This window comes from Rana temporaria, chromosome 2, assembly GCF_905171775.1.
Source record: "Rana temporaria chromosome 2, aRanTem1.1, whole genome shotgun sequence".
Taxonomy (NCBI): Eukaryota; Metazoa; Chordata; class Amphibia; order Anura; family Ranidae; genus Rana; species Rana temporaria.
The window spans coordinates 127,746,162-127,768,371 of NC_053490.1; the positions used below are offsets into that span (position 1 = coordinate 127,746,162).

Sequence of the window (22,210 nt, forward strand, 5' to 3'; positions counted from 1 at the left end):
AAAAAACTCTCTGCGGATCTGAAAAAAAGAATTGTTGCTCTACATAAAGATGACCAAGGCTATAAGAAGATTGCCAAGACCCGGAAACTGAGCTGCAGCACGGTGGCCAAGACCATACAGAGGTTAACAGGACAGGTTCCACTCAGAACAGGCCTTGCCATGGCCGAGCAAAGAAGTTGAGTGCACATGCTCAGCCTCATATACAGAGGTTGTCTTTGGGAAATAGACATATGAGTGCTGCCAGCATTTCTGCAGAGGTTGAAGGGGTGGGGGGGTCAGCCTGTCAGTGTTCAGACCATAAGCCGCACACTGCATCAAATTGGTCTGCATGGCTGTCGTCCCAGAAGGAAGCCTCTTCTAAAGATGATGCACAATAAAGCCTGCAACAGTTTGCTGAAGACAAGCAGACTAAAGACATGGATTACTGGAACCATGTCCTGTGGTCTGATGAGACCAAGATAAACTTATTTGGTTCAGATGGTGTCAAGCGTGTGTGGCGGCAACCAGGTGAGGAGTACAAACACAACTGTGTCTTGCCTACAGTTAAGCATGGTGGTGGGATTGTCATGGTCTGGGGCTGCATAAGTCCTGCCGGAACTGAGGAGCTACAGTTTATTATGGGAACCATGAATGCCAACATGTACTAGAACATACTAAAGCAGAGCATGACCCACTCCCTTCAGAGACTGGGCCGCAGGCTAGTATTCCAACATGATAATGACCCCAAACACACCTCCAAGATGACCACTGCCTTGCTAAAGGAGCTGAGGGTAAAGGTGGGGGACTGGCCAAGCATGTCTCCAGACTTAAACCCTATTGAGCATCTGTGGGACATCCTCAAAACTGAGGAGTGCAAGGTCTTTAACATCCACCAGCTCCGTGATGTCATCATGGAGGAGTGGAAGAGGACTCCAGTGACAACCTATGAAGCTCTGGTGAACTTCATGCCCAAGTGGGTTAAGGCAGTGCTGGAAAATAATGGTGGTCACACAAAATATTGACACTTTGGACCCAATTTGGACATTTTAACTTGTGGGTGTACTCACTTTTGTTGCCAGCGGTATAGACATTATTGGCTGTGTGTTGAGTTATTTTGAGGGGACAGCAAATGTACACTGTTATACAAGCTGTACATTCACTACTTTACATTGTATCAAAGTGTAATTTCTTCAGTGTTGTCACATAAAAATATATAATAAAATATTTACAAAAGTGTGAGGGGTGTACTCACTTGTGAGATAATGTATTGGTTCTATGGAGAACTATACTAGTAAATTTGCATCCTTAGGTTTGCTCCATACAGCAACAGATAGCAAAGCTTTTTTGTGTTGATTTAAAGATCACAATAAAGAGACATTTTCATGTTTTGCCAAGATCTGAATACGGACTTCTTCTCTTCTGTGCTATTGTGTGCATTCCGTAATTATGCCAGTGAAGGTGCAATTATGCCAATGCAAATGTATCAGTAACTCTGACCTGATACAGAACATGATACAGAAAAATAAGGCAAATGACTTCCTCTGTCACTAAAATTAAAATGTTAAAATAAGGGCTACCTGTAAAGAAAAGAGTTAATGCTCCCGTAGCCAATTTTTATGTTCCTCCTAAGTCATCATCCTTTGCTTTCTTGAAGAGATAAGCTTGCTGAAGAATCTTCAGTATCCAGCACACTTTTGGATAGGTTGGATGCTTGGTCTCCCTCTGCACCAACTCCTATGCTAATTTATGTATGGGGCCAGTGGATCCAACCAGAGAGTACAGAGGGGTCCCACGCATCCGACATACCCAAAAAGTGTGTTGGATATTAAAGAACCTGCAACAAGCTTAGCTCTTCAAAAAAGCATCCCAGGAGGCAGGAAAACTGTGTTATTAGTTGTTTCTAGACATGTGCATTTGTTTTCGTACAAATGCATTTTCGTCCGAATTTCGGGTATTTTCGTGATCGTTTTAACAAACGAAAACAAATGCGCAGAATCCGAAATCCGAAAGATCCGACATGAAAAAATGCTTTATTTACGTTTTTGTTGCTACATGACGCTGACAATAACAATCTGTGTCTATCGAATCTGCGGTCGAATGTGCCTTAACCTAACTCTATTAGTCCAAGATTTTTCTACATAGAGAGGAAAGATTCGACATAGAGAGAAAATATTCGACATTATAGAGACACGGTTGGGGTAGACCATTCCACATGAATGACCAAGATTCGACGAAGCAGCGAAAAACATACAAACGTTAAATCTGTCATTGAAGGCTTATGGTGTCTGTCAAAAGAAAATTGGACAAGCAGCTAAACTGTACGACGCCGCAATCGTACATTTCCGGTCAAATGCTCTGCCCATAGGCTATATAAGAATTCTAATGTTGGTTGACTAGTAATAATAATTTATAAATACAATTATTACTAGTGTCATACAACATTAGAATTCTTCTATAGCTTGTAGGCGGAACATTAGACCGGAAATGTACAATTGCGGTGTCGTACAGTTTAGCTGCTCCGTCAAATTTTCTTAGAACATTCAACAGAAACCATAAGCCTTCAATGACAGATTCAACCTTAATTTATTTGGATTTTCGGACAAAAGCATTTTTTAGCGAAACACAGGCCCAGATTCTCAAAGGGCTTTACGACGGCGCAACGCCATGTACGCCGTCGTAAGTCCTAATCTGGGCCATCGTATCTATGCGACTGATTCTTAGAATCAGTTACGCATAGATATCCATTAGATTCGACAGGCGTAAGGCTCTTACGCCGTCGGATCTTAAATGCAATTTTTTTTTTGTCCGCTAGGTGTCGCCTCCGTCGTTTTCCCCGTCGAGTATGCAAATTAGCTAGATACGCGAATTCCCGAACGTATGCGCGGCCGACGCAGTAAAGTTACGACGTTTACGTTAGGCTTGTGCCAGCGTAAAGTTGCCCCTGGGTATATGAGGCGCAATCAATGTTAAGTATGGGCGTCGTTCCTGCGTCGAAATTTATAAATTTACGTTGTTTGCGTAAGTCGTCCGTGAATGGGGCTGGACGCCATTTACGTTCACGTCGAAACCAATGACGTCCTAGCGACGTCATTTGGAGCAATGCACCCTGGGATATTTTACGGACGGCGCATGCGCAGTACGTTTGGCGCGGGAACGCGTTTAATTTAAATGCTACACTTCCCCTACCTGCCTAATTTGAATTAGGCGGGCTTGCGCCAGGTGATTTACGCTACGCCGCCACAACTTTACAGGCAAGCTCTTTGTGAATAAAGCACTTGCCTGCAAAACTTGTGGCGGCGTAACGTAAATCAGATACGTTACGCCCCGTCCAGTTTTACGCAATTCTACGAGAATCTGGGCCTAAATAATTAAAAACGAATTTCAGGAGTAATTAAATAAATGTATTTTTCGAACGAAAACGAAATTCTGAAACAAAATATTTCAGTGTGCACTTGTCTAATTGTTTCTTTACAGGCAACCCTTATTTTCAGCTATGTGTTCTGCTGACAAAGTTGATTTAATGAAATGGTTGGCCCTTAGTCAGTTTGGCTACTTTGCAAAACATGTAAAGAAACGCGAGCCAAACTGTTTTGTTAAAAGAGATCATTTCTTGCCAAAGATTTGACAGCACTTTACATAATTGTTCACTTAGTCAGTCCTTATAACCTGAACCATGCCAAATATTAATCAACTAACCATGCAAACGAATTCAAGAGAATTGTGCTAACAGGTAATAGTTTAACATTTACTGCACCCCCATAAAATTGAATATATGTCTACATTTACCATAGAAATGTGTGATTATTCATTAATATTGGCTGCTATGGTCATCCATTAGTTGCCACATAACTCTATATTTTTCTACATATGGTACACAGCTAGACAGTATTGTATTTGGTGATATATTTTATGGACTGATGATTCAAAAAGTATTACAAAATACTGTATTGCAGAACGCTACTTTGTAACTTACGACAGGACAAATATGGTTATAGCTACTTTTGCACATGGACTAGAACCATAATAGTACATAACACATAACACAAACAATACAGGAAATACACTTTTGTATCCCTAATAAAGAACTATACATTTAAACAACACAATGGTTTCTCAGTAGGACGTATGGCAAGGTATCTTTACACTATATTTTCAGGGCAAGCTGTCTGTGTAGCGGAGAATACACATGAACATTGTTGGTGAGATGGATAGTGTCCAAGCCGCAACCCTGGCAGGAAGCAATGACTTCCAGGAATTTGTTATTGCTGCTTGTCACATAGGGATTACACTCTGCATATTTCAGAATCTCCCAATAGTCAAACATTGTATAGCTTCTCCTAGCATGAATGTGAGGCAGTTAGGAATGGCTTTGTGGTAAGGCAAAATGAGAAGATTGTCTCAGGCAGTGTTTATCATTATTCCTGCCATGTCGTACCTCTCGTTATCTCTGTCAACAATATACCTGAACGTTACTTTGTATACAACGACCAGCTTCTCATTTTTATTGCATTGGTCAGATTATATTTAAAACTGAACTCCAGGCAGATATTAAAACACACCAAGCAATGCAGTCTTATAATTATTTAAAAATACATTTATTGAACTTTAAAGGGGTTGTAAAGGCTTGTTTTTTAGTTTCTAAATAGGTTCCTTTAACCACTTAAGGACCGGACCAATATGCTGCTAAATGACCCAAGGGGTTTTTACAATTCGGCACTGCGTCGCTTTAACAGACAATTGCGCGGTCGTGCGACGTGGCTCCCAAACAAAATTGGCGTCTTTTTTTCCCCACAAATCTTTTTGGTGGTATTTGATCACCTCTGCGGTTTTTATTTTTTGTGCTATAAACAAAAATAGAGCGACAATTTTGAAAAAAATTCAATATTTTTTACTTTTTGCTATAATAAATATCCCCCAAAAACATATATAAAAAAAAAAAATTCCTCAGTTTAGGCCGATACGTATTCTTCTACCTATTTTTGGTAAAAAAAATTGCAATAAGTGTTTATCGATTGGTTTGCGCAAAATTTATAGCGTTTACAAAATAGGGGATAGTTTAATTGCATTTTTATTAATTTTATTTTTTTTACTACTAATGGCGGCGATTAGCGTTTTTTCGTGACTGCGACATTATGGCGGACACTTCGGACAATTTTGACAAATTTTTGGGACTATTGTCATTTTCACAGCAAAAAATGCATTTAAACTGCATTGTTTATTGTGAAAATGACAGTTGCAGTTTGGGAGTTAACCACAGGGGGCGCTCTAGGAGTTAGGGTTCACCTAGTGTGTGTTTACAACTGTAGGGGGGTGTGGCTGTAGGACAGACGTCATCGATCGAGTCTCTCTATAAAAGGGATCACTCGATCGATGCGCCGCCACAGTGAAGCACATGTGTTTACACACGGCTCTCCCCGTTCTTCAGCTCCGGGGAGCGATCGCGACGGAGCGGCTATAAACGAATAGCCGTGCCGTCGTCCCGGATCGCTCCCCGCGGGAATCCGACCGCCGCATGTAGCGGGGGGGTCCCGATCGGACCCCTGACCCACGTCTAGGCAGGGACGTACAGGTACGCCAATGTGCCTGTACGTGCCATTCTGACGACGTACAAATACATGCGGCGGTCTGGAAGTGTTTAAACTAGTGCATTGTTGGTTCACTTACCTTTTCCTTCGATTTCCCTTCAAAATGTTTTTTTCTTTGTTTTCTTTGTCTGAATTTCTCACTTCCTGTTCCTCCTCAGTAAGGTGTTCAGTAAGCTGTTCTGGCTGACTAACCACCCCTCAGATGATGGTGGCAAGCTTACTGAGGAGAAACAGGAAGTGAGAAATTCAGACAAAGAAAAAAAAAATTAGAAGGGAAATCGAAAGAAAAGGTAAGTAAACTAACAATGCACTAGCTTAAAGAAACCTATGTATAAAATAAAAACCAAACCTTTACAACCCCTTTAAATGCCACTAGATTAAATGCCAGAATTTGCCTTATCAGCCTCGTATAATCTCCTGTACAGCAGAACTCAGATTGGTCAGTACTTGGGGTCAATTTGGTGTCCTGCTTTGCTGGTGTGCTGGACGGGAGGAGAGAGCAGAGAGATAACCTGACCAGTTTGTTGATGATTCACTGTCCAGTTACAACCTTGGGGGCAGGAAGGTGACCTAGCTGTGCTGTTTAACTGGAGCATAGAAAAGATAGATCACCAGGCTAGCTGTGTAAATCTCAGGAGCCAATGGATGCGTGGATAGATATACAAATCCCTTTCATAGTAGAGAGCTCCCATCAGTTTTTAACTGAGTATTTAGCTGTCTCCCTGAAGTTTAGTCATTTGACATAAGCTAAATACTCTTCATGTGACCTTTTATATACTAATGCCCGGTACACACGATCGTAAATTCCCCCAGCAAAAGTCAGATGTGAGCTTTTGAATGGAAAATCCGACCGTGTGTATGCTCCATTGGACTTTTGCTGGCAGAATTCCCGCCAGTAAAAGATTGAGAGCTGGTTGTCAAATTTTCAGACGGAAAAAAATCCTATCTGGAAAATCCGATCGTCTGTAGCAATTCCGAAGCGCAAAATTCTGACGCATGCTTGGAAACAATTTGACACATGCTCGGAAGCATTGAACTTCATATTCTCAGCTTGTCATGTGTGAGAACGTCACCGTGTTCTTGACGATCGAAAGTTTTGTGTGAGCGTATGTATGCAAGCCAAGCTTGAGCGGAATTCCGTCGGAAAGACTATCCAAGGTTTTTCCGACTGAATTTCCGATCGTGTGTACGGGGCATTAGGGGTAATAGAGGGAGAGCAATGAATGGATAATAATGTTTTGGTCTCGACTGTGTCCAATATTGCTGATGGCATCATCAGCTGTTCTGATTTGTTTGAGACAGCCTTCTTTGGACACTTGATGGGGTGGTGCTTGGGTATGCATTTGACTTTGGTTTTTCTGAACAAAGACAGGGCTTGGATGGCTTGGAGTTTAGCCTAAAGTGTACCTGTAGTCCAGATGAGCTTAGTAAACTGTCAGGTCCTTACTGTAACAGGAGACCTCAGCTATGTGCACACTGGTGTCACTGGGCCAGATTCACAAAAGAGATACGACGGCATATCTCCTGATACGCCGTCGTATCTCTGAGATACGATTGTCGTATCTATGCGCCTGATTCATAGAATCAGGTTACGCATAGATAGCCCTAAGATCCGACAGGTGTAATTGACTTACACCGTCGGATCTTAGGCTGAAATTCTAGGCCGGCCGCTAGGTGGCGATTCCATTGCGGTCGGCGTAGAATATGCAAATGACTAGTTACACCTATTCACGAACGTCCGCTTTGCCCGTCGCTCTAAATTTACGTTGTTTCCGTAGAGATACGCGGCGTAAAACTAAGGGTGCCCTCTGGGTGGCCTAGCCAATGTTAAGTATGGCCGTCGTTCCCGCGTCGAAATGTTAAATTTCACGTCATTTGCGTAAGTCATCCGTAAATGGTGCTGGACGCCATTTACGTTAACGTCGAAACCAATGACATCCTTGCGACGTCATTTAGCGCAATGCACGTCGGGAAATTTTAGGGACGGAGCATGCGGGAACGCGCCTAATTTAAATGGTCCCCGCCCCATTTGAATTAGGCGGGCTTGCGCCGGGCGGATTTACGCTACGCCGCCGCAAGTTTACAGGTAAGTGCTTTGTGAATCAAGCACTTACGCTGTAAACTTGCGGCGGTGTAACGTAAATGGGATACGTTACGCTGCCGCAGCGTAACGCATTTCTATGTGAATCTGGCCCACTATGTCTTACATATTTAAGTATTGACCAGTGCCCATGGTCCTTCCCTGTCCGGTAAATCACTTTATGGTCAGTCCATCATTGTGATGGTGGACTCTCATTGACCAATATTGTGGTGCAGCAGGAAGCATATCTATACTTGGAAAATAGAATACTGTCTTTGACAGGTATCCTTTCCCACTTCCGGGGAGTCCAGTCCAGGCGTGAAGCCGAAAGACTATGGCGACGGCAATGGTGGCGGCAGCACCCGACAGCTGATGGAAACATCAGCTGCAGTGCCGACATCGAGGGACTGCAGGACAGGTAAGTGACCATTTATTAAAAGCCAGCAGCTGCAGTATGTGTAGTCGCTGGCGGTTAATAAAAAAAATTCCCGGACCTCCGCTTTAAGGATGAGATGTCACATTTGTGTGGACTGATCCTTTAACATGTAATTCAGGCACAAAATGCAGGATAGAAGGCTTAGTGATCCATTGGCGTGTGACTTGGAAATAACATTCACAGGAAGATTGCGGCATGCAGTGAGTCACGATCATAACACTTATTTTGACATTTTTACAAAAGGCAAGGTGACATTTCACAGGTATTTTAGACTACAAATCTACAGACAAGAATTTACACATTTATACATATAGTAATATAATAACAAAGGAGGGTATTACAGTGAATGTAAGACTAGAATATTGATCATAGAACTGATTGCATGTCTATAGGTCACTGCTTAGTGACACAAAACAATAAATAATAAAGGCAACTGAGGAACATTATATAGGTATCAACAATAAATAACAATCTAAAATATAGACTGAACTGAAAGGTTCCTGCTGGAATGTATAATCACGATTCTACGTTAATCACTGAGCTATTTGTACATAATTCGTTGAATGGAAGTAGAGCAAAAGCTTATGATATAATTTCCAAGGCAGAGAGTATAAGCTTGTTACTTCTTTCACAACCTATTATGAAGTCTGTACAGGCTGGTGTCCGGTCTGCTAGCCTAGAGTCCAAGAAGTCCACAGAGCAGTGTTAGTGATGCTGTGATAACGTATAAATGTCCAATGTATTATTGCAGTCAGAACATGAGCTGTTTTATTGCTTTCTTAAAAGTGGTCTACAGGGCATCTGGGGAAACACAAAGAAACTTCTGCTTCTTCAAAGTCTAGTTCATAATAAACTCATTGGAAAAAGAAGAAGAGTGATACATCTATTAGAAAATATACAAGGGCAGGAAATGATTCAGTGCTCATAAATATCATACTGTATCTATGATAGCAGCACTGACATGAACTAATATCTTGTGGCAATGATGAGTTTTATTAAAGGGTCAATCCACCCACAACTTGTATTTCCATGTTGCTTGTAGGGTGAATTAGCCCCCAGACGCTCGTGATGAGATCTCTACCAACGTTGTTATGCAGGGCTCTCCAATGGAATTGTTATAGAGGAATTCCAGACTAATCACTAAATGCACATTTGAAAAACATACATGAAACTAAGCCCATTGCAGTGAAATGCGTCAAGGAGGGACAGTCTTTGAGTGGGACTGTTCTGTATGTTGCCATGCTGCTTACTGTCTAATAAAGGAAGATCTGACACCGCTGTGTTGTTAGCATTCATTAGTACATACATGCTGTACTGTTTTACCTGCAGTATTCTGGACATATTTTATGCTGATACACGCACCTCTGTCACACAGTAGGAGCATGCTCATACCAGGGTGTTGGGGTAAAGCATGCATTAAGCATACATGGATTAATATGTGTGGCATTAAGCAGCCTATTTATTTTGAATGGATTGCCAAAGCCTAAAGAGTAACTCCACTTCTGTAAAAAAAAAAAAAAAAAAAAAAAAAATTCCCCTCTGGGTTACAGAACTTTTTTTTTTTTACAGAGTCATACTTTTCTGTTATTCTGAAGAAATAGCCGTTTGTTTGCCTGTGACCATGAATCTGTATGGGAGTGGTTTTATAATTATCAATCAGCTGCTGCACCTGCTAGACTCTAATGAGTACAATTGCAGGGTCTGCATTCCTTAGGCCCCTTTCACACTGGGGCGGGAGCCGCGGTGGCGGTATAGCGGCGCTATAACGTCAGATTTGCCGCGGGACTCGGCCGCTAGCGGTGCAGTATTAACCCCCACAGCAGCCGATAAAGGGTTAATACTGCAGAGGCGCATTGCGGGCGGTATTGCCGCGGTTTCCCATTGTTTTAAATGGGAAGGAGCGGTGAAAGAGCGGTATACATGCCGCTCCTCTCACCGCTCCAAAGATGCTGCCGGCGGGAGATTTTTTTCTCTCCTGCCAGCGCATCGCCTCAGTGTGAAACCCCTCGGGCTTTCCACATTGAGTATGCAGTGCAGGAGTTTTTCAGGAGGTATAGCAGCGCTATTTTTAGCGCTGTACCGCCTGAAAAACTCCTCAGTGTGAAAGGGGTCTTAAGGGCCAGGTCACACCAGACGCAGTTCCGTTCAGTTCTGTGTGCTTTTTTTCTGCACAAAATGCATGCACAGTGTTTTCCATGTATTCTAATGGCTCTAGTTGGCTCTAGTTCTCTCTGTGCATGCATTATTAGTGCAGAAAAAATGCACACAAAACTGTACGGAACTGCGTCTGGTGTGAACTGGCCCTCAAAATGCATGCACAGTGTTTTCCATGTATTCCAGCAGCTCTAGTTGACTCTAGTTTACACCATGCAGTCAGTTTCCGGTCAGTTTCCGGTGCGGAAACTGACCGGAAACTGACTGCATGGTGTGAACTAGAGCCAACTAGAGCCATTGGAATACATGGAAAACACTGTACATGCATTTTGTGCAGAAAAAAGCACACGGAACTGAACGGAACTGCATCTGGTGTGATCTGGCCCTTAGACATAAGTTTTCATTTAAGAGTATTCCACTAAAAATGAAATTTTTGTTGCAGACGATGCTCAAAATCTGATTTGTATCTTAGTGGTGACTTCTGTGAAAATCAGTAAGCCAATCACACAAGCAGGAAATGACGTATCTGGGGGGCGTCCTGTACTCCATCTGTGTACAGGATGCCCCCAGGTAGCCATATTGCATTGCATGTTACAGAAAGTTGCAGCTCTGCAGATTGAAAAGGAAAGGTACATTTTAATAACATTCAATTACATTATGACTTGTGTCACAACTGTATATTCTATATATTTTCTTGTATTTGTTCATTCTTTTTTCCCAAAAAATGAGTTACCCTTTAAGCTTTGTAATGCACCAAAAGTGGACATGCTGCATTATTTTTCAATGCAGTACACCACAACAGATTTACACGTGTGTGTTGTATTGCACTACAACACAAGTGCATTTTGATGCATTGCACAGGTGCATTGAGATGCCAAACAAAATAAATGGCACCACATTTATTTGCGTTTACATTGCAGTAAAATGTGCGTTTTACAACAAGTGTGAATGGACCCTAAAGCCAGAAGATTCCTCACTTCAGCATTACAACTTCCTGAGTCACTTTCTGATTCATTGTCTACTGAGCAGGCTGGAGCTGGAGTCGTGACACAGGAAACCACACTGCTGAAGCAGGAAATAAGGGTGTCACCTTCTTGGCTGTGCATCGTGGCAGATATGTGTAAATCTGGATTACCAAGTTTGTAAATCTTTATGCGGGTAAACCAGTATATATTTATTTCAAATGCCCATGTAACTAGCACGTGTTTTCCTAGCATTTATTTTACAGGTAAAGAAATGTAGCAGAAAGAGTATGATTCCAGTATTGCAGCTAAATAATTGACATTTCATGGCATTTGGGGGGAATTCTCTCTTATGGCCGGCCTGAGTGATATAATCACACAATGCATTCTTTGGTTCACTGGTATTCATTTACAAATAAACTTTTAATACTGGATGGACTCAGGCCTCGTACACACGAACCGAGTTTCTCGGCAAAAACCAGCAAGAAACTTGTTGAGATTTTTTTTTGCAGAGGAAACTGGTCGTGTGTACACTTTTCGACGAGGAAACTGTCGAGGATCCAAAAAGAGAGCATGTCTTCTTTTTCCTCGACGGGAATGGAGAAATTTGGCTCGCCAAGATCCTCGACAGCCTAACAAGGAACTCGACGAGCAAAACGATGTGTTTCACCCGTCGAGTTTCTCGGTCGTGTGTACAAGGCTTCATCCTTTAAATTCAAATTTTTCAAGCAAAGGTTTATGGAAAAACACGATTATTTATATGGCGAAGACCCTAATCATGACAAATCAGTAAAATAATGAATACCTGATGCTCAAAGATTCATCATTCTTCCATTAACTGGGAGGATCACATGTATACATCATCTAAGGGCTAACTACCAGCTGGATCATTGACTGAATATAGCATATACGGTATCCAAAATCAGACTGCTTGTTTTTAATCTGATTATTGGGACACCAGCAAGTGAAGAATTATGAGCGCAGTGAGATACAAGCTACTTCAACGTGTTCAGTAGACAGTATTGCATGACTCTTATATGTGGTGTACAGCTAGCTGCCTCTACTCTACTGGGTTGTAAATTATTCTGCAGAATAAGAGTTACATTGTAGCCTGACTTCCTATACCATGCAGTCTGTTGTACTGTCTGTAATGAGAAGCAATTCACTGTTATTACTTACATCTATTACTGTATATGAATAAAACATTACAGTTGCAATCTCATTTAAAAGCTAAGCATGTTATACAACGTGATCCAGCCCATTACAATATGCACTACAGTACATTTAAACCAAATATCTCCCAAGATCTCTGCGTGAAAGCCCAACGGCCAAGCCTGAAAATGCGTTATATATACCTAGGACACTATAAATAGTAGTTGCACTAAAGATAGTGATGACACGTCATTATGTGATGGCTCAGTGTCCTAAATGGCTTTGGGTTAGCAAATAATGGGAATCCTCAGCCTTGAACAGACGTTATACTGGTATGCCTTTGTCTTACTCGTGCTCCTTGCAGCTCCCAGTTCGGAGGTCTGTGATTTGTGGAGAAACCGGCAGACTTGAACAACTTTCTGATCCTCCGTCCTCACATTCTAAAAGTAATAGGAAAAATAATAAATACAATATAGAAATTGTCTCATTCCTGTATATAAAAGACAAGAAATACAATTTTATAATAAGTTATTGTATAAATGACATGCTTATTGCAGGAACCAATAGAAACTAGTCACGAGAGATAAACAATTTTGGCAAATTCTGTTCACAGCAAATCTGGCAGACAGTTATGCCTTGTACACACGATCGGAATTTCCAATGAAAAAAGTCAGACGGAATGTGTGGGCCCCATCGGACTTTTTTCCGTCGGACTTTAGAAATAGAACATGTTTTATTTTTTTCCAATGGAAATTCTGATCGTCTGTGTGGAACCACACATGCTCAGAATCAAGTCGACACATGCTCGGAAGCATTGAACTTAATTTTTCTCAGCTTATCGTAGTGTTTTACGTCACTGCGTTTTGGACAGTCGGAATTTGGTCTGACGGTGTGTATGCAAGACAGCTTGAACGGAATTCTGGCGAAAAATTCCATCAGATTTTATCCCATCGGAAATTCCCGATCGTGTGTACAGGGCAAAAGTGAATATTCTCTCCACCAGGCAGATGTGTGTAGTATTATTTTATTGTGGCAGGTCCATGACCACCCTGGGGCAGACGCTTTACAGTTTGCCCTGTACTGGAAATATTTGTCCACTAAAGAACGCTATGTGCAGGTAAGAGTTGATGCAATTGACCAGCTTAAACATGTATTACAATATGAGAACCAATAATGCCTGTTTAAAGAGGAATTCATTGGTCAAAAATGTAAATAAAGATAATTGCTAGCATTAGTCACATTCAACTGAACTTGTTTTGTAGCTTATCCAAGCCATTCTTCAGTCTAATGAATGTCAGAAAAATACCCCAGCATTTACATGCACAAAGGTAGCACAGACACCTCATTCAAATTACCATGGAATTCATCAAGGAAGATGTTGATTATCCAAAAACAGGATAGGGGGTGTGAAAGTTGGGAAGCCCTCCAGTTCTAGCTACATACTTCCATTCTTCTTGTCAGAAAGTCTTTAAAGATGTTAATCCTTCAATTCAAAATGCCGGGGTAGAGTTAGAAAGGACATTTTATGTGAAAGACAGCTTGTACTAGCATAGTCCCATTTTTATGTGAATTGTCAAAAAGCGGGGGTAGAAATATTAACACTGTATTATATATGGTATATGATATATAGTACCGAAAGAGCCTACCCCTGTTCAGGGATGGTTGTTCTAGTTTTATGTAGATGGCCTCTTTAATGCCTCTTGGGAACCAGTTGTCCTCTCCCAAAATGTGTATCTCACTGCCCTCAAAAGAAGGTCCATTTTCCTTGTTGGAAAGCTGCTTTTGATCTGTAGAATTTACCATCTTGTGTTGGGCCATTCATTTGTTGTTAAGTTGTTTTGTCTTCCCAATGTATAGGCCTTTCCTTTCCTCACTACACTGCACCGCATATACCAAGTTACTGTCTGATAAAGATTATAAATGGAAAAAATACCCACCAGCTGTATGCTGAAAAAAAAAAAGTGTTTCAGTGGTCAGACCTAACGCCACACACTGTATCAAACTGGTCTGCATGGCTGTCATCCCAGAAGGAAGCCTCTTCTAAAGATGATACACAAGAAAGCCCGCAAACAGCTTGCTGAAGACAAGCAGACTAAGGACATGGATTACTGGAACCATGGTCTGTGATCTGATGACAGTACAAAGACAAGTGTGTCTTGCCTACAGCCAAGCATGGTGGTGGGAGCATCATGGTCTGGAGCTGCATGAGTATTTCCGGCATTGGGGAGCTACAGTTCATTAAGGGAACCATGAATGCCAACATGTACTGTGACATACTAAAGAAGAGCATAACCCCCTCCCTCCGGAGACTGGGCCGCAGGCCAGTACTCCAACATGATAACGACCCCAAACACACCTCCAAGGCGACCTCTGCCTTGCTAAAGAAGCTGAGAGTAAAGGTGATGCATGTCAAGCATGTCTCCAGACCTAAACCCTATTGAGCATCTGTGGGGCATCCTCAAATAGAAGAAGGTGGAGGAGAGCAAGGTCTCTAATATCCACCAGCTCCATGATGTCATCATAGAGGAGTGGAAGAGGACTCCAGTGGCAACCTGCGAAGCTCTGGTGAACTCCATGCCCAAGAGGGTTAAGGCAGTGCTGGAAAATAACATTGACACTTTGGGCCCAATTTGGACATTTTCACTTAGGGGTGTACTCACTTTTGTTGCCAGCGGTTTAGAATGGTTGTGTTTTGAGGGGACAGCAAATTTACACTGTTATACAAGCTGTACACTCACCACTTTGCATTGTAGCAAAGTGTAATTTCTTCAGTATTGTCACATTAAAAGTGATAAAATAATAATAAATAAAATATTTACAATGTGAGGGGTGTACTCACTTTGGTAAGATACTGTATATAGTCCATTAAACATCCACTGTGCTTAACAGTTCGTGTGCTCTCATGCAAAATTTTGCTGCCAGTGAATCAATCAATCTCCACCATGAAACCAGCTCTGTACCCCTTTTACTCACTCTACCCAAAAACTGAGTATTCATAGCTGCAGCTTGTATCGGCTGTGAGCACTTTCCAGAGACAAGCGATGGCAAGAGGAATGCAGAGGCGGACAGGCTCCCCTCCCTCTGCATTCCTCTTGTCAATCCTTGTTTTGAGAAAGTTCCAGAAAGGATTCCAGGCATATACTACTATAAGGGAAGATAGCTTTGTTTATCTGCTGATATACTGTACATTGACATCGAAATAAGCCAATACAACTGCGATTTAGTGTACCTTTTTTAAGTCATATTTGAAAGCTTCACTTACCGTGTATTTAAACCATGTGCAAATATACTACTGATAGCTTCTCACCTGAGATATGAGGAGTCCCAGGCACACACAGGCTAATACGGCCCAACCTGTCACGTGATACCAGCCTGGCCAATCGTAACCCTTCATCCATCAGTGTCTGTTGTAGTAGTTGTCTACTCCATGGAGATGGGTGTGGGAGAGCAATAGATAAGTCTGTAGGAGGAACTCCTGGGGATGATGGTATTCTTACCGTCACAGCTAAGGACAGAGACAAAACAAATTTATTACATTTTTCAAATTTTCCTTAAAAAATATGTATATTTAAAGCACAAAAAAAAAAGATTTTTATTTTCGGTTGTTTGCATAATACAATATTTTTACTTGTCTCTGCTTGGTTATGCGCCACAGGCTGGGTGGCTGTTGGGATCTTTACACACATCTATATACTTACATACAAAGGCGAAAGAGCTGCCCCGGCGTGACCAGTCTGCATCCAGAGCTGTTCAATCGTACCTGTACACAAGTAAATGCTTGAATATGTATAAGGATCTGTACAGCCAATTGGCCTGTCAGGCTGTTATAATTTTATTAGGCTACTGAGGGTGGCTATATGGTACTCAAACATCTCTACAGACTTTTGCATCCATGTGAATGAAAACCTTAGTAATGAACCAGCTGCTTATGGCTGCTATGTTGTCTGGAAGCCACAAAAGCAGGACATTGTCAGAGGCATCAACCCTAAATTCTACATGTTTAAATGTTTATGGACCATAATATTTTCCACCACACATAGAAACAAAATGCAACAAAATAGGTGAAGGATTTGTTTCAATGGGATTTATGCTTGTGTATCAGTTTGCCATCAGTTTGAGACCCTTCTTAAATCATTCATTCGAACTTCATTGATACAGGCGGACCCCTACTTACAAACACCTGAGTTACAAAGGACTCCTACTTACAAACGGAGGGAGACAACAGGAAGTCAGAGGAAATCTACCCATAGGAAGGGAAATTCTCACCTGTAAGAGTTAATATGGGAAAAGGTGTCTCCACTGATGCTTTATCACCAATCCTTGTTTCCCTAAAAAACCCAATTTTTTTAAATCCAATTGTCATTGGGACAGAAAGTGAGGTGAAATCTTCTGAACAGGGGCACAGACAGCAAAACAGATGTTACAGGGGTGATAACCCTTCCCTATCCTATCCTATTTGGCTGGAATTACACTTAAAAATGTACCTGTTCTAACTTACAAACAGATTCAACTTAAGAACAAGCCTACAGTCCCTATCTTGTTTGTAACCCAGGGACCGTCTGTATGTACATTTGATCTGCCTTTAACCTGCTTTAAGTGGGTTTTGCATTCATATGGATTTGTATGGACATGTGTAGCGCTTGTGTACTTTCAGCACAGGTGTTATTCTAAATTAAGAGGGGGATGAGAGAGTTAGTTAGCTCTCATCCAGGTGATTTGTGCAAATTGGGCCTCTGTTCTGGCTGGGCTGTGCTATAGGTTCATTCTGTGTTCCTGAGGTGCGTTTCCACCCCGGGGCGGCATGGGGCGGCATGCGGCGGCAGTGGAGTTCAGGCTGGAGTGCCTCTTGCCAGCAGCCAATCAGGAGGGGGTTTCCCTCGCGGGGAATGCTGGGGGAGGGTACTTCTTGAGCGGACGCCATTAGGCGGGAGTCCAGTTCTTGTTTCGGGTGTGGCACCCACCTTCAGGGTGACCACACATCACGGGCCCCGGCGATATGGCCTACCAGGCCGGGGCGCACGTGCTACGCGGAGTTCTTGGTTCCGGGACCATATTGGCCCGGGACAACTGAAGCTATGGCTGGGCCCCAGTGATCTACTGGGTCCCCAAGTTCTGAGGAGAGATTTCAAGCGAGATAGCTGTTCGGTGAGGAGTCAGCCTGAGGAGAGCCAAGAGAGGCAGGCAATCCAACAGGGCCTCGACAATTCATCGGAGATCGGGGTGACCAGACACTGGGAGGTTGGATGTCAGCAACCTGTCAGTCGGTTACCCAAACTAAGAAAACTACCTGAGGGAGATTCAGGCTCCAATATTACTGAGCAAGATTTACTTCACTATCTACATTCCAGAGAAGGGGGACTGTGGCAGAGGTTCCACTCTGATTCTCATTTCTACCAAGTCTGTGGCAGAGGCTTGTCTCTTTCAAGGTTTCCGAGTGATACCCTGGCTGCCAGGTCGGTATGAGAGGCCTGTCCAGGTACACTATACCCACTCCGACTGGAGTAGCGACGAGATTAAAGTATCGTTGGAAGCAGGATTGTTTCCGTTGCAGTTAGGCCTGAATCTGCAATTCTCCTCCTCGCCCATCTTTCATCTATCTACCTCAAGTTTATTGTTTGCCGTGTTGGGCAAGAATAAAAGCACAAGAAAGACACCTGCTGTTTGGACATTCCATCATTGCTGCTCTCATCTATCTACCCCTAGACGCTCCTAGAGGTAACACGCCATCCCTATTCTATAACCAGCGGCTCCTTCATGGGTGAGCGCTACACATGCATATCCCCCTTAAAGCAAAAGAGCCTATAAACACAACCACTAGGGGCTTGTTTACAGTCTGTGCCACCCCTCTATAAAATAATCTGCAGTTGGCGTGGTACAATAGTGTCTGTCAAGCATTCAGAAGGCGATACTGCTGCCTCCTGAATGTTTTTTATTCATTTTTTTTTTGCAGAACTGGGATTTTGAATGGGACCACCACACTGCAACCCGAATCTAGCATCTGGCTCGTGGCTGCGGCACAGCCCTATTCACCTGAATGGGTCAGGTTTGGTGGTGACGCTGCCTGCCAGACGCCACGTGAGGTATAATTTTTTTTTTTTTTAGAGCATTGTGGCTGTGGCATTATACAACCCTTTTTGACCGCCTTTGCAGCTTAAGGGTGGCAACTGAGAGGCAACAGAGGGACAGTGAAAGCTTTAGTTTTTTTTTAGAACATTGTTCACTTTATAAACTTTAGGTAAAAGCCAACACTACATGCCATACAATTTCTAGAGAAGCCAGGGATAGTTGGACTTTTCCAAATAAGTGAGGATCATAAGAGTTGTAAGTAAAGGGGCAGATTGTCAAAGAGATCAATCTGTATGGGAGTGCATGACATAATACCCTCTGTGAGCTGACATTTCAGCATTAAAACACAATTTCTGTACCACATGTTAATGCAGTAAAGCAGCAGCAGCCCCACCTTGCATATGACCATCCATGCTCTCCCCTGAAATGCTGCCACTGTCTTCTTCCATGCTATGCCTCATCAATGTATTTACCCCCTCTGATTCGCCTTGCAATGACACCTCCACAACCTAGAGAAAAAGAGTCAGCGTTTTAATGCATTTTATTATTTCAAGTTAGCTGATATTAAGTTATACATCACTATATCCCTCTCCCTGATTCCTGTATAACCAATCACATTCAATTTTACAAGAAAGATTTGAATCTGATTGCTGCCAGTATTGCTCAGCATTTTTTATATCAGGATGCGTATGAGCAGAGAGGGTATTCCAGCATCACAAGCAGGACAAAGCAGGACATTACAAATTTACAAATGGTCTTAACGGAATGATAAGATCTAGAATCACTGCTATCAATGTGCACAGTGTGATTCAGGAGCGTTATGATTAGCAAAAGAGATGCGCTCAACAGAAAAATTTGTATAGTTTCGGATTCGTTCATTAAGTTAATCATTTTGTTTGGTCAAATTTGTTATGTTAGAATGATTCATTTCCGGAATATCAAATCAGAATTAAAATATAAGAAGATGGCTTTTATAGTTCTATTTTTATGCTGTTCTATTTTTCTATTCTATTCTTTTATTTTCTATTCTATTCTGTTTGATTCTATTCTATTCTATTTTCTTCTATTCTTGTTTTCTATTCTATTATTTTCTATTGTTGTCATGCCTTTGGCCTACAAGGAAATACTGTAATATCTTCCGGACTTGTAATTCGAATATTGTCCACTAGATGTCACTCTTAACAAAGGACTGTTGATGGGCAAGTTCTATGGTAATGTACATATCCTGTTGTGTTACTGAAAACTGTCTTCACTTCCTATCACCACTTTTTCATCTCTTTTCCACTGGACAGTCCACATGGAGCCAGCTAAGCCTGCACCAGTGCAGCACCACATGTTTTCTAAGTCTTGATCCTCCTCGGACAGCATCGCTGGTATAATAAAGACTGTTTCTCTATATGTGTCATGTATCAGGAGTGACCAGAACTGTGTGGACTGCAACAGAAGAAACCGCAAACAGAAATAGGTGAAAGTAAGTAAGTTTATTTAAGGTAAATAAATATAAATGTGAATACACCACCAATACAACAAGTGAACAAACCAAACAACCAGAACAGTGACAGTAATCAACCAGCATATGTAGCAAGGGGAGAACCAGAATCGTAGTCAAGCCAGGCCAGGGATCATTAACAGGAGATCAGCAGATGGGGAACCAGGAGTAGACAGACAGGGACAAGAAGGAAGGAATCAGGCTGCAGGAAAAGGATCCAGGGATGCAGGAACAGATACAATGGGTTCAGGTATCAGGTATCCAGGCTGTAGATCAGGGCACAAGAACAATACCAGGGCAGTGTGTTCACTTGCCGGGTATTTATACACATCTCCTGCAATCAGTCTCAGGTGACGCCTAATTGCAGGAGATGTTGGCCCCACACTACCAGGAACCCCCCGCTGGTGGATGCCAGTACTGCAGCCCAAAGATTACATAATACCACCACCCGGGGAGAGCATCCCTGACAGTTCCAGACTGCCAGGATACACCTGCTGGTAGACCTCAGTACTGCACGCCAAATATCAAGCAGTGTCACCAGCGGAAGGAACCTTTCCTGACAATATGCCTAGTAGACATTTGTTGGTGTTCATATAATTCTTATATGTTCATTTATTTGTTTATCTCTAGTTTCACCATTATTCATACGCATCTTATATGGCCACCACCTGTTCATCGTAAAAAAGATCCAAAGTCACAGACAGTCTGGTTATTTAGGATGCAAGGTTTAAGCTGTATGTTGAGCTACATATAAGCCAGGGGCAAACGTGTAGCGAGACCAGAACAATTATATTCCTCTATTTTTTTTCTATTCTATTTTATTCTATTAATTTTATTTATATTTATTCTATTCTATAAAAGCAGCCTAAGGTAGGAATCGTCATCTTATTTTACTTTATACCTTACTGTATTTATTGCAAAATGTTTCCATTTCAAATTTGGATTAAAATGTATTTTCTAATTCATTTTCAGACTCAAGTTTGGATAATTCTTTTTGTTATAATTTTTTTTTAGATTCATTGGAATTCATTACTATTGTGATTCTGATTCTGAAATTTGGATACATGCACATTTCAGAATAACCAAAATGCAATCTTACTTTAGATTCGTAACAAAACAAATCGCACATGTCTAATTAGCAACAGCATTAAATAACAGCATTTAGAACTATACTTTAGTGTATATGTTGTCTTTTACTGTGTGTATGTTTGCAGAGTTATTTGGTGAGATATCAGGGGTCTAAACAGACCCCTGACATCTCCCCTTTGAGACATGGAAAGGGACTGAGGACACAGATTCCCTAGTCCCCTTCTCAGCAGCCTCAGTTGCACTGAAGATGAATGGACAGGAGATAGAGGCTCGGATAAGGCATTGAAGCATTTTCACAAGTACAAGTACTCGTGCAAATGCTCGGTATCGGCACTGATACTAGTATCGGTATCCGTGCAACCTTAATTAAAATAGAACTATTAACCACTAGCCGACCAGCCACAGCAGTTTTACGGAGGCAGGTCGGCTCGGCTCGGCAAAATCACGTAATAAAGCTCTATTTGTGGGAAAAAAAGGACACCAATTTTGTTTGGGAGCCACGTCGCACGACCGCGCAATTGTCAGTTAAAGCGACGCCGTGCCAAATCGCAAAAAGTGGCCCGGTCATTGACCAGCAAATTGGTCCGGGGCTGAAGTGGTTAAATCCTGATTTGTAAAGGTAGCAGGGCTATACTAGAGCCATTTCTGTCCTGGGCCCACTAATTTCATATAGTGTATAAATCACTGAAAATTATGTTACATGGGAATAGGCTACGTAAGCAATTATGATGTCAAAAGTTCTACATTAAAGGTCAACAAATACGTTTGTGCCTAGGGCTTAGGTGCATAAAACATTTGTTTGTACTCTCTGCAGAATTTTATGTTCATCTGTCGCCGCCAGGGATATTATAAATTATCTTACTTCTTGGCATGTCTTTGTGTTACCACTTTGGTGGTTGTGCTGTATCTACACATGTTGAGTAACGTCCCAGCCATTAGTCATCAAGCTGCAATAATGCTTAAAGCTGCATTCACATCTCTGGGTTTTGTATCCCGGGCAGAATCACGGCAAAACTGCCCGTGATCAAAGTGCTGAGGTGTAAATGACAAATCGCAGAAAGCACATTTGAGACTGTCGCGCGATAAATTTTGCTGCAATCGGGCAACCCGCATTGCGTGGAGCATTTTGCCCAAAAGTAGCTCCTGAACGATTTATCACGCCACAATCGCGGCATAACTGCACTGCGATTTTAGGTGCCATTCAAATGAATGGCATCT

At 42.0% G+C, this 22,210-nt stretch overlaps 1 protein-coding gene across 1 annotated transcript in view; it reads right to left on the reverse strand.

The window, feature by feature from the left end:
* Positions 1 to 11,872: 11,872 nt before the first annotated feature.
* The window catches only part of NAB2 (NGFI-A binding protein 2), a 54,927-nt gene continuing 44,589 nt past the window's right edge, over positions 11,873 to 22,210 (reverse strand). Inside the window, exons 5-7 of the mRNA XM_040339345.1 lie at positions 18,809 to 18,923; positions 15,656 to 15,853; positions 11,873 to 12,788 (exon numbers count right to left, since the gene is read on the reverse strand). Of these exons, the coding sequence (XP_040195279.1) occupies positions 12,694 to 12,788; positions 15,656 to 15,853; positions 18,809 to 18,923 (408 nt within the window). The 3' untranslated portion in view covers positions 11,873 to 12,693. The remainder of the gene's footprint in view (positions 12,789 to 15,655; positions 15,854 to 18,808; positions 18,924 to 22,210) is intronic.